At 39.7% G+C, this 13112-nt stretch overlaps 2 protein-coding genes across 2 annotated transcripts in view; one reads left to right on the top strand and one right to left on the bottom strand.

Moving 5' to 3' along the window:
• The window catches only part of LOC138947983 (uncharacterized), a 627639-nt gene that overhangs the window by 450692 nt on the left and 163835 nt on the right, over window positions 1–13112 (bottom strand). The gene's annotated exons all lie outside the window — the stretch shown is intronic.
• Window positions 137–12249, top strand: LOC138949059 (uncharacterized). The gene is made up of 2 exons (XM_070320784.1): window positions 137–5023; window positions 12146–12249. The coding sequence occupies exon 1, from the start codon at window positions 770–772 to the stop codon at window positions 1232–1234; it is 465 nt and encodes a 154-aa protein (XP_070176885.1). The 5' UTR covers window positions 137–769; the 3' UTR covers window positions 1235–5023; window positions 12146–12249.

Below are 13112 nucleotides of genomic sequence, written 5' to 3'. Positions count from 1 at the left end.
AAGTTTTGGGCGTCACAGGGGGTCATGTTCGAATCAAAATATCTTAACATTGATGTTATCTCAGGTGTTTTGAAGCTTGAGTTGAAACTTTGAAACACTTGAAGGATTTGATAATCTACCTACGGACCTAGTTTGGTTGATCCCTGTCACATTTTGGGGTCACAGTGGGGTCAAGTTTGTAAAAGCTTTACATTGCGGTTTTCTCAGTTATTTTTATTAAATTTCACTGAATTGTATGTGTTATTAACCAGCAGACATTACCAAAATTTTGCTTATTTTTATAAAATTTTAGAGTCTTAGCAGTTAGTGGAATCCTCCTTTTAAGACCTACAAGACCCTTAAGGCTTATGGACATGACGAAGAAAAGTCATATAAAGCAATTGCTTTTCTTGATTTATTTCTTTGCAAAATTGAAGAAAGGTGGATTAAATGGGTTACACACCTTTTCTCAATGATATATATTAAAAATAATGGTCTTGATTCTCGGTCATGAAAAAGCACTTTGACCATTACTTTTTAATATTTACTGAGCATGTTACCTGTACTTATTTCCCAATAACTCTTTAATCAGAATTTGTGTGGTGAAATCACATATGGAAACGGATCTCTGTTTGTTATATTGCAGGTGGAAAATGGTGATTCATGGGGCAATCGATGGCTTTAGCCGGGCCACTACCTTCCTCCATGCCACCGAAACAACAGGTCAGAGACCGTTCGGGATCTGTTTTTGGGTGGAACCCAACGCTTTGGACTCCCGTCAAGAGTCCGCATGGACCATGGTGGCGAGAATCTGGATGTCGTCGCCCTCATGAACGAACACAGGGGAGAAGGGAGAGGCAGTGCGATGCAAGGCCGCAGTGACCATAACCAAAGGATCGAGCGTCTCTGGCTCGACGTCTGGAAAGATGTGGTGAACCCTTACCATGACCTGATTACTGCTATGGGAACACCACAGGCAGAAGGTGGTCTGGGGATACTGAACATGGACAATCCCATTCACTTGTGGGCCCTCCACTATGTTTTTCTGCCCAGGCTGAACCGGTCCCTACAGTGGTTTGTGGAACAGAAGAACCACCAACCCCTGAGGACAGAGCGCAACAGAACTCCCCTGCAGCTCTTCTTCAGGGGGATGCTGGAGAGACGAGCCAGCACATCCACAGCAGTACAGGACTTCTGGAAAGGGAGAAGCCTTCAATCGATAATCGAGGACCATCCTTTGCCAGACAGTCGTTAGGATGTGCCTGCCACGGCTTGCCCCCTCTCTGAGGAACAGCTCGTGCAACTAACGGAGCGCATTGACCCTCGGAGTGGGCCACCCACCGATCAACATGGTCAGATGTTGTTCTCCAGTTCGTTGCCAACATGCTCGAGTAAAAAAAAAGTTAGCTTGTGGACACCCCAAACCTGAAGTGTATAGCAGACCTGTGAACCCATACGATTTTGCCATATTTTGTACGCTTGGGCGGGGGGCGGAACGCCCCAGAGTTTTGTGTTCCGCCCCAATTATTGCCGAAGCTTGGGGCCCACTCCGCCCCAGGATAAATTCCAACAATGACAAACCGAAATTTCTAATGCCAGAGCCAATCACTAAAAATCGCCAGTCATAGTCGTCACTGAAATTTGCGTTACGATCAATGCCGCAGTCAAGAAGAAAAAAACCCCATTGAAATCGTCGAAGGACAATGCCGCAAGGGAAATAACTCCCAAATTGCGCTCTTTAGCGTGAGAGATAAGTATCGCCTTCAAATGCCAAACGCAAAATGTGGCGACACATCCCTGGTGTAAAAAGACCTGGAAATGAAGATGAAGAACAGGGTGGAGAGAAACGAAAAAAGGAGACCGATGCAGCCAAAAGCGTGAAGCTCTGTCGTAATTTCAATGTCAAATGGTTGAAAGAATTACCCTGGCTTCAGTACGATGAAGAAAAACAAACAATGCATTGCCGCACGTGAATAATGAGAGTGGGCCCCAGATTTTTGTTTTCCGCCCCAGCAATTTCCATCTCTGGGGCCAGTGTGGCCCCAGGCCAAATAAGTTAGTGTCGACCCCTGAAGCGCATTCCAAAGCCGATCCAGTGTTTTGACACATGATTACTGCTTTTGTCAATGAAAGAAGCATTCGTTTTAAATTGTAAACTTATTAGGCTACTTGCCCTATCCGCGCCAGCCACGTAATCGTGCAATAAATCTGCAATATCTTGCATGGCGTTGGGAGGTGTGCCTCAATTTGCGGGTTTGCTTTGAGACCTCAGAGTAAGGATGTGTCTGGGTGCAGACACTTCGCCTTCAAAAAAGTTAATTTGCACTGAGCAGCATTGGGCTGCAACAATGAAAGCCTCAAAAACAATCATAAAGTTTGTTCAAAGTACCAAGCATGGTAGAAGGTATAAGCAACTGTTTTTTTCAAATTGGTTTAAATCTGCGCTCTAATTCTAAACCAATCTTTGTAAAGTGGAAAGTCATTCAAATAAAGCGAAATTATGTCCGCTGTGTATTTTATTATTTTTAAACACAGGTACTGCACCACGAAAACAATATTGCTAAAAAAAAAAAAAAAATACGTACACTTTGTGAAAGAAAGTTGCAAAGAAAGTTTTACACAATGATTTGCCATTAGGTTACCTGTTTAATTGCACCAAATTTCTTTTGATGTATCTATAGTATAGATTTATAAGGTTGAAAATTGCTGAAAGTTTTTAAAACAGACTATTGTTTTTGAAAAAGACCTTAGTGTATTTTTAGGTTTATTGATGCTAGATATATTTATATATATATATATATATATGGCTTGCCCAATCCAACGTATAAAGGAACTCATTGTTATTCAGCCATTAACCTTCGCCGGCACTCGTTATCGACTACACACGAACGCATTCGTGGGGCCAAGCAGACCCATGCTTCTCAAAGAAGGAAAAATGTGCATATCCTTCCGTGGCACTCGTGGGGCCGTGCAGACCCATGCTTCTCAAAGAAAGAAAAATATGCATATCCTTCCGTGGCACTCGTGGGTCCGTGCGGACACAGAAGGGTGTTTGATGCAAATATCTCTTAAACGAGTTGGAATTTTTTAATGAGCTTTTAGAAATGCCTCAGACACCTAAAAAGCTATCATCTCCTAAAAGCTCATTAAATTTCAGTGATAATTAATTAATTAATTAATGGTCAAATTTAGACTACACACGGTATTTGGTAAAATATTATGGGTCTGCATGGCCCCACGAGTGCCACGGAAGGGTTTGCACAATTGTCCTTCTTTGAGAAGTATGGGTCCGCATGGACCCACGAGTGCCTCGGAAGGGTATACACGCTTTTCCTTCTTTGAGAAGTATGGGTCCGCACGTCCCCACGAATGCTTCCGTGTGTAGTCTAAATTTGACCATTAATTAATTAATTAATTAATTAATTATCACTGAAATTTAATGAGCTTTTAGGAGATGAAAGCTTTGTAGGTGTCTGAGGCATTTCTAAAAGCTCATTAAAAAATTCCAACTCGTTTAAGAGATATTTGCAATCAAACACCCTTCTGGGTCCGCACGGACCCACGAGTGCCTCGGAAGGGTATACACGCTTTTCCTTCTTTGAGAAGTATGGGTCCGCACGTCCCCACGAATGCTTCCGTGTGTAGTCTAAATTTGACCATTAATTAATTAATTAATTATCACTGAAATTTAATGAGCTTTTAGGAGATGATAGCTTGTTAGGTGTCTGAGGCATTTCTAAAAGCTCATTAAAAAATTCCAACTCGTTTAAAAGATATTTGCAATCAAACACCCTTCTGGGTCCGCACGGACCCACGAGTGCCGGCGAAGGTTAAAGACATTTTCCGAATTACAATGGTTTAATAGCCAACTTGCACAATACCCCTTTTGAACAGCTCTCTGGTGCGAAAGATAAGGAAGGTTCACTTCCCTACGGGCAAACGTTTTGCTCTCACAAGCACTGGTGTTCTCTGGCTTGTGTAAAAAAACCAAAATAAAATCTCAATCGCCTTACTTTTGTATACAGGACATGCTTGGGTACTTTGAACGAACTAAAGGATTATTCTTGCGGCTATTATTGCCGCAGCCAATAAACCTTTAACGACTTTGTGTGTGTCTGTGTGTGAATGCTCTGATTTGTTTTGCTATTGTGTATTGCCGTGAGCTCCGGCGAGAAGGGGTGATTAATTTATGTTCATTATTATTATGTCTCACTGTGTTTTCACAGCTGTACAGAACAGTGAAAGGGATACTCGTTCAAACTTTGGTATGATGCCATGAGCGCCATAGTTTAACTAGAGTCAAATCAGTTATTTTTCTTTTTATATTCAATGGTGCCTCATTCCCCCATATTCATCAGAACATAAGCTATTTGCAACGTTCATTGAAGGTCAAGGTCACTTTAAGTTACCTATCAAACCTCATAGTGGTGTTTATTGTTTATGGTTAGTGTTTTCCCCTGGAGCAATTTTTTGATTAGTGCTTTTGTGAACAAGAAACAATTAACAAGTGGCTGCTTTTGTGAACAAGAAACAATTAACAAGTGGCTCTATCCCATCTCCCCCCCCCCCCCCCCCCCCCCACCCCTTCCACGTCGCGATATAACCTTCGTGGTTGAAAACACCAAATAAAGAAAGAAAGTGTTTTAAACATTTTCAGTTCTCCATTTAGTTTGGTGAAGTAGTGTAGAGCATTTTTTGAACATCAATAATCATGTATGAATTTATTGCATGTTTGTTGCTAGAATATTAATCATTCTTCTGCTGAAAGTAAACATTGTGGTGAGTCGCATAGGTACCCCCCGCGGGTTTGGGGGAAGAATTTACCCGATGCTCCCCAGCATGTCGTAAGAGGCGACTAACTGATTCTGTTTCTCCTTTTGCCCTTGTTAAGTGTTTCTTGTATAGAATATAGTCAATTTTTGTAAAGATTTTACTCAAGCAGTATGTAAGAAATGTTATGTCCTTTGTACTGGAAACTTGCATTCTCCCAGTAAGGTAATATATTGTACTACGTTGCAAGCCCCTGGAGCAAATTTTTGATTAAGTGCTTTTGTGAACAAGAAACAAGTGACAAGTGGCTCTATCCCATCTCCCCCCTTCCCCCGTCGCGATATAACCTTCGTGGTTGAAAACAATGTTAAACACCAAATCAAAGGTGAGTTTTAGATACTAAAATGTGCCAACAATTTTAACAGAACACCTGAGTCCCCTTTTTACTTTAGTTGCAAGATCAGTACATGTTCTATCACGGAATTTTGTTTTGTTTTTGTAATTATGTGTATTTAGAGATTTTTCAAACCAAACTATTAATCTTTGAGCTCAGATGTCCTACTTTTTGACGAATTGGTATGTTTATTCAAGGTAAGCTAGACGAATCATTTGTATCAGGAAACTAAATGAAATTCTGATTTTATGTGAAAAATTGAATCAGTATCACAACAATTTCAAAAATTATTCATATTATGTGCTGGTTAATGACTATTAAATTTGCAAGCCAAAGCTCTGTTTGCATTCTGAATTTTGCATGTAAATGTCCCATTTCAAAGATCACCTATATATTTAGGTGTGTGTGTAGTCTTTTTAAGAACATCAATTATATACATTTATTGGATCTTGATTGCTTGAATGTGTATGACACATAATTCTTGTGTATGAATAAATGTGTATGACAAGTTTGAATATTGGATAATACAAATTGTTTGTATGGATTTTGATTCCTGTATGGTGAGGCAATGAACATGTGCGAGTGAGATGTCTATGATGGACAGCAAAATGTAGTTATGGATTCATGGCTGCTAGTCTCATTTCCAGTCATATTAAAAAAAAACAAGTTGTTTTTACAAAAACACAAAACATAACTCAAGTTGTCTGCCACAAATACAATTAATTTTAATCAAACAAGTGTCATGCAGAAAATCATCACAAAATGGAATGCATACTTTATGTTTATCACATCATAAGACACACTGGTAATACTTGGCAGGTGAGAGTTAACCCATCACACAATGGAATGAATATTTTTATCACATCATAAGACTGGTATTACTTGGCAGTTGAGAGTTAACCTATCACAAAATGGAATGAATACTTAATTTTTATCCCATCATAAGACTGGTAATACTTGGCAGTTGCGAGTTCATCCATCACAAAGTGGAATGAATACTTTAATTTTATCACATCATAAAGAATACATCGGTTCTACTTGGCAGGTGACAGCTGAACAGTTAGCAAAACAGTCACTATTTAATACTGGTTACAGAGACGAGGAATTGAGGCTGAAATTTATAAACTAAACAAGAAAGCTGAAATTGTGTGAGCCGTTTGTTCGTTCATGGGCTGAAACTCCCACGGCTTTTACGTGTATGACCGTTTTTACCCCGCCATTTAGGCAGCCATACGCCGCTTTTGGAGGAAGCATGCTGGGTATTTTCGTGTTTCTATAACCCACCGAACTCTGACATGGATTACAGGATCTTTTTCGTGCGCACTTGGTCTTGTGCTTGCGTGTACACACGGGGGTGTTCGGACACCGAGGAGAGTCTGCACACAAAGTTGACTGTGAGCAATAATAAATCTCGCGCTGACAGCGGCCAACAGGACTGAGCTACATCCCCGCCCTTGTGTGAACAGTGACCTTCACTACAGAGGAGTGTAAAACTATAAAAGGAAAAGCAGTAGACAACGCCAGTTTTGGTTAGTTTGGTAAAAAAACGCTAGTCCGAGTGCTTTTGATATTTTGCTGGCAACGTGTTATTCGTGTAGTAGGGGGGTTGAACCATTTATTCTGTACATTAGGTAACTGATACCTGATATGATGTGACTTGATCAATAGTCGAGAGAAATACAATGATTTACATGTTTTCCATGGACAGCGTTACACGGAACACGAAAAGCAGGCAACATAACGACAAACAATGGTGCAAAAAAACAAATAAGAACAGAACACACTCTTGAAACACAACGGCAATTTAAATAATGCAAAACACAAACATTAAATCTTCGAAAGTCTCTCTCTTGCATTTAATAGCAAGTAAGAAATGATGTACGGTACAGGCACCCAAAATAAAGCTTATTTTACTGAGAGAAAAAACACACACACACCTTGTCTTAATAATTTTAAGATTTCAAAGTTCAACGTTAAACACCCCCCTCCCCCCCCCTGCAAAAAGCAAAGAAAACAATCAAAACAAAAACAAGGTATGTAAAGGAGTATAGGAAACCGGTTAAATCAGGGTCATGTTTTTTTTTTTCCTTTGCAGCATGACCTCAAATAATTCAGTTTGAATACATTTATGAATTCTCTTCAAATTGCAGAACAAACATTTTTTCGCAGGGTGTGTACAGATAGAAACACCAACACCTACGGCTACCAAGCAAAAATAATGCGAAACACAAACATCAAATCTTCGAAAGTCTCTCTCTTGCATTTAATAGCAAGTAAGAAATGATGTACGGTACAGGCACCTAACAAAGCTTATTTTACGGAGAGAAAAAAACCACACACACCTTGTCTTAATAATTTTAAGATTTCAAAGTTCAACGTTAACACCCCCCCCCCCCCCCCCCCCCAGGGTGTGTACAGATAGAAACACCAACAGCTACGGCTACCAAGCAGAAACTAAACGCACCATTGAAGGAAAGTTTTTACAATAAATAAAATCCACCCCCTTCAAGAACAGCCTGGGACAGCTTCTGCCTCAGTTCTTGACGTGTCGGGCAGACACCTGCATTCTGAGGGCACAAGTTGACACTCTGGGGAGTGGCTTTTCGGGTGTGTCCACAAACACCACGGTCAGAGGACTCTGGTACCCTCCTGGTACTGTGGACCGGCTCCCAGACATGAAAAACACGAAATCTGAGATGGTGGTTTCTCCGCACTTTCCATCTGAAACAAGACAAAAAAGAAATTCTGAAATAAAGGAAACATCATCCCGCTTTCTTTATAAGCATACAAGTACCAGGACTCAAAAGAGAGGGAATTATTGCATGCTTGTGTTCATTTGTAGAAGCATAGAAATGTTAAGCATGCTTTGCGACACAGAATGAAATGCTATTTTGAAAGCGTAACTTTTCTTGAGACTTTTTTTGAGCTGCTTGACGTTCAGTTTGATATGTGAAGGCAAACGAGATTCATTTTCCCAAATCTTTGGAGCTTTCAGGGGTAAAACCATGTGTTTATCATTTGCTGCTTTACATACAAGTTATTCTCCTGGGCCGTTTCCCATTTTGTGACATGTATTTTCAGTCCTTAAAACATGTATTAAATGGCAACTTGAATGTATACTCTCCCAAAAAAGAAACTTGACACAGGTAAACATTGATGTTTTTCAAATATATAATATATGTTAGAGGAAAGCACCAAAATTCAGTTTGAAGTTTGTCGGTTACATTGTTGCTAGCAACTAACCCATAAAAAGAACATAATTGAACCAAGACTTTACTGGGTGGTCGCCCTTTTATTGAATTGCAAAAATTCTCGTCTGCACAAAAATCATGTGCATGGAGAGTATCGAGAGTATACATATTTTCTTTAGAAATAATTTTTTTTCCAGTAATACTCCAGGTTGTTAATGATGCAGACTTGCAACAAAACAATATAGAATATATATATATTATTTTCTTGGTAGTGTTAGCAGTATTCAAATTCATGTCACAACTTCCGGTTTCCATGTTATGAAGGTGCTTTACTTTAAAACCTTTGTATTTTTACTGAACACTAAGACAAACAAAATGTGCAAGTATTTGTTATTCTATCTCTGCAGGCCAAGGATATTTATGAAACTAGTATTTGTGAATGAAATTAATTTGTACAGCTTAAATGTCTCAAGTTAAATTTAATAAAAAGTCTACTTTATAACATGGTTTTCCCTGGTACACAGCTCTGGAGATTAAAGCTGTGGTCTATTTATGACTTTCCTGGGCTACGAGGTTGAAAAATAGGGATACAATCATGTACAGAATTCTGTACAGCAAACGCTACCAGAAACCCCACCTATACGGCGTGTATGACCTTGAGAGCTTCAGTCAACGCTTGAATTTTTCAGGGATAACAGCCGGTTTGCTCTCCCAAGACTGATCATATTTTATCTTCAAGAGAGATCAAGGGGAAAAAATAAACGCCCCGGCGAAGATTCGAACTCTCGACCTCTCGACTTCGTGTCTCATGTCCTAACCACTAGGCTACTGCGCCAATTGAGAAAATGAAGGAAAAACATTGATATGAATTCATGTTATGTTATTCTTGAAGCAGCATGATTTATATCTCTATCCGCCCATTGTTCAGAAGTTTGTTTGTTTGTTTGTTTGTTTGCTTAACGCCCAGCCGACCACGAAGGGCCATATCAGGGCGGAGCTGCTTTGACATATAACGTGCGCCACACACAAGACAGAAGTCGCAGCACAGGCTTCATGTCTCACCCAGTCACATTATTCTGACACCGGACCAACCAGTCCTAGCACTAACCCCATAATGCCAGACGCCAGGCGGAGCAACCACTAGATTGCCAATTTTAAAGTCTTAGGTATGACCCGGCCGGGGTTCGAACCCACGACCTCCCGATCACGGGGCGGACGCCTTACCACTAGGCCAACCGTGCCGGTTGTTCAGAAGTGAATACATGTATAACTATTTCTTAGATGTCTGGTTTCAACTGGCTTTGGAGAGATTCAATTACTGTTCTTGTCATTTTCTTGCATGTTGTAAATAGAGATATCGCAGCTATTTGCATGGCGCGAATGTCGTGTAGCATGACGGTGTAAACATGTACTGCGATTCTGTAAAACATGTTTGCAAATAAAGGCAAATTTTAATGTCAATTTTTACGTTTTTGCAACGCATAAATGATAATTCAAGCGTAAAATGATATAAAATTATCAATTTTTTTATCTTTGACAATACTGGTGAAGTGGCCTAGCGGTTAAGACATCGGCCCCGACATTTCGAGGCCCCGATGCCTTGAGTTCGAATCCCTGCCAAGTCGTTTATTTTTTCTGCTCGATCCTTCTTGACAACAAATATGCTCAGCTCTGCGAGATCAAACCGGATGTTACCACTGCAAAATTCAAGCGTTGACTGAAGCTCTCAAGGTCATACACGCCGTATAGGTGGGGTTTCGGGTAGTGTTTGCTGTACAGAAATCTGTACATGATTTTGTCCCTATTTTTCAACCTCGTAGCCCCGGAAAGTCATAAATAGACCACAGCTTTAACCCATATCAATCAAGGTTTGTTATGAGCCAAACGGTTTTCCATATGAGATTATATACGTACCACTGCCGCCGCCACCAAATAATCATAATATACACTTTACAACGGATTACACACACACATTACACACACACACACACACACACAGATAACAAGGTAATCTTGAACTTTAGCGTGACGAAAATGCACCGAAAATGGTGTACGTTGTCAACCATGGGACATCATCTACACGAAAGAGTTGTCTCCCTTGTCTGGTCACACAGATAATTCCTTCTTTGATGGGTCAAATGCATTCGTACAGTTCATCATCGGAGTTCATTCCGTAACTTCAAAGGGATCTAAAATGACTTGTTATGATTACAAGTACAGGTTCTACAAATTTGGAGACTTAAATGCTTCTGAATTAAGAGCTATGAATTTAACACGCTAAAGTTCAAGATTACCGATAACACAATATAGCAGCTAGTCTCTCGCACCGAATTTCAATATTTTGCATCTTTGGTCAAAAACGCGCACACGGCACAGGCCTCCCTTCAAGTTCAACTTCTGGATGTGGATGCCCCACTGACTCGGTGTAGATCGTCACAAGAACCGAATTCGTCTGATAAAACAATTAACTTACCCTGCTGTGCGAGCTTGGGCAACAGCGTTAAACTGCACTCGCAAACCTTCCAAAACATCACTCAGGGACATTTGCCACCCCCGCCATCTTGAGCTGTTCAGTCTGTCAAAAGGCGGCAAAGCGAGGCGATGAAGACGCGTATAAGCTTAGTGTTTTTCATGTGGATTCCCAGTCCAAGTTTTTAAGTCGCTTAACCACGTGACTAATAACTGATTAATACAGGTGTATTTATTATTAAATACAGGTGTATTTAATTTTAAATACAGGTGTATTTATTTTTAAATACAGGTGTAATTATTTTTAAATACAGGTGTATTTATTTTTAAATACAGGTGTATTTATTATTAAATACAGGTGTATTTATTTTTAAATACAGGTGTATTTATTATTAAATACAGGTGTATTTATTTTTAAATACAGGTGTATTTATTTTTAAATACAGGTGTATTTATCATTAATTACACCTGTATTTTATAATAAATACAGGTGTATTTAATAATAAATACACCTGTATTTAATAATAAGTACACCTGTATTTAAAAATAAATACACCTGTAATTTATAATAAATACACCTGTATTTAATAAAAAAAATACACCTGTAATTAATAAAAAAATGCACCTGTAATTAATAATGATACTTATTGTATATGTTTAAGAAATAAATACAGCTGTATTTATCATTAAATACAGCTGTATTTATTTTAAATTACAGCTGTAATAGTTATGAGCCAAACGGCTTTCCATACTACACTTGTTCCGACAGGTCAACTTCTCTCGATTCCTCTTCCGTCTCTTTCATTAATCCATCTCACTCAGTGGATTTGAGCAAACTTAATCAGTGTCATCAATTAGTCAATGTTGATCATCACTCAATCTGGCAAATTATTGTTGATTGCTGTCTCACCTTGTTCCCATTTCCGTACCATCGATAAAGCAAGCTTAAAGGCATAGAAAGCTGATGACTATTCACGCTAATTGCTTTACCCACAGCTGGAGACATGCTACATTAAGTTCCCTGCAAGATATTGTGGTCTAGGACCCCTTAAATGTTGAGATATTTGAATTTTTATTTTGATCTAGATCGTCCTATTTATAGATTTGCCAACAGAGGGAACGTTGACGCAAGGGAACTAACTCCGCGTCTTTGTTGACATCCTCACTTTTTCAGAGGCTAGAACAAGCTGTAATGCATGTATATGGTCCGCGCATTGCGACATATCGTCATTATATGGCCTTATGATGCATTTGACATCGATTGTTGGCAAACTACACATCGTAAACACGGGAGCGAGTTAGTAAGCCTTTAAGTATAACTACTCAGTCAGTTCCTCATTAGGCAAAACAAAAAAATAGTCTGTTTACGGTAACCCGACCGACCCTATTTTTTTCGCGCGACCCTAGACTTTTTTTTGGCATTTGGGAAAAAAAAAAAAAAATCCCGACCTACCGACCCTATTGTTTTGGTCTATGTTACCGTAAACAGACCTTTTTTTTTTAGCCTTAATCAACCTGGAAGATTGATTTTGATTGCTGTTCCATCTCTTTCAAAACCCTTTTTCTCATCAGTCAATCATCATTTAGCATGCCATTTTTTGTATTACTCAGTCAAATTGTTTCCGATTGTTTTTTCATTTCTTTCACAACGTTATCTTATCTGTCAAGCAAACTTTATCATCACCGTCATCGTCATCATCATCATACCCACGGCCCCAACATGATCCCTTGGCCAAACAACTTTTCGTAATTTTTCATTTTCACAATCTAGTTGGTCGAATCGTCGTCGTCGTCGTCGTCGTCGTCGTCATCGTCATCATCATCATCATCATCATCACCATCACCATCATCATCATCATCAACCTCAGTCTTTCACCCATTCACTTATTTAATGCGTTTCACTTTCTCTCGCAGCCCTAACTACTGCAGCGGTTGCTACGCGACTTGGACGATGGACGGCGTTGACGTCACAGAAACTTGCGTCAAGAGCGTCATTGAGGCGAGGATTAGGTCACAGTTTGCGTCATCCGTCAATGCTGGATCCAGGCCTGTGCTTTCAAACGGCCAGCCCTTAAAGATTGAGACCAGAGCTAGAGATTTGAACCTGAAACGCTTCAGGAACAGGCCAACTGAAAGAACCTCTACCAATCCTTCTCGCTGGATGTCCAGACTGGTTGCTCTAAGAAACGGCCAAACTCAGCGAAACAGCTTCTCTCAATTCTTCCCACAATAGATATACTGTGCTTTCAGTAATTTGTGTAAGCTGTCAAGCTGCTTGATACGGTTCTTCTAGTATTTATTTTCTTAGG

This window comes from Littorina saxatilis, linkage group LG15, assembly GCF_037325665.1.
Source record: "Littorina saxatilis isolate snail1 linkage group LG15, US_GU_Lsax_2.0, whole genome shotgun sequence".
Classification (NCBI taxonomy): domain Eukaryota; kingdom Metazoa; phylum Mollusca; class Gastropoda; order Littorinimorpha; family Littorinidae; genus Littorina; species Littorina saxatilis.
Note: the sequence above shows the minus strand (reverse complement) of the source record. Positions and strands in the feature narration are given on the sequence as shown.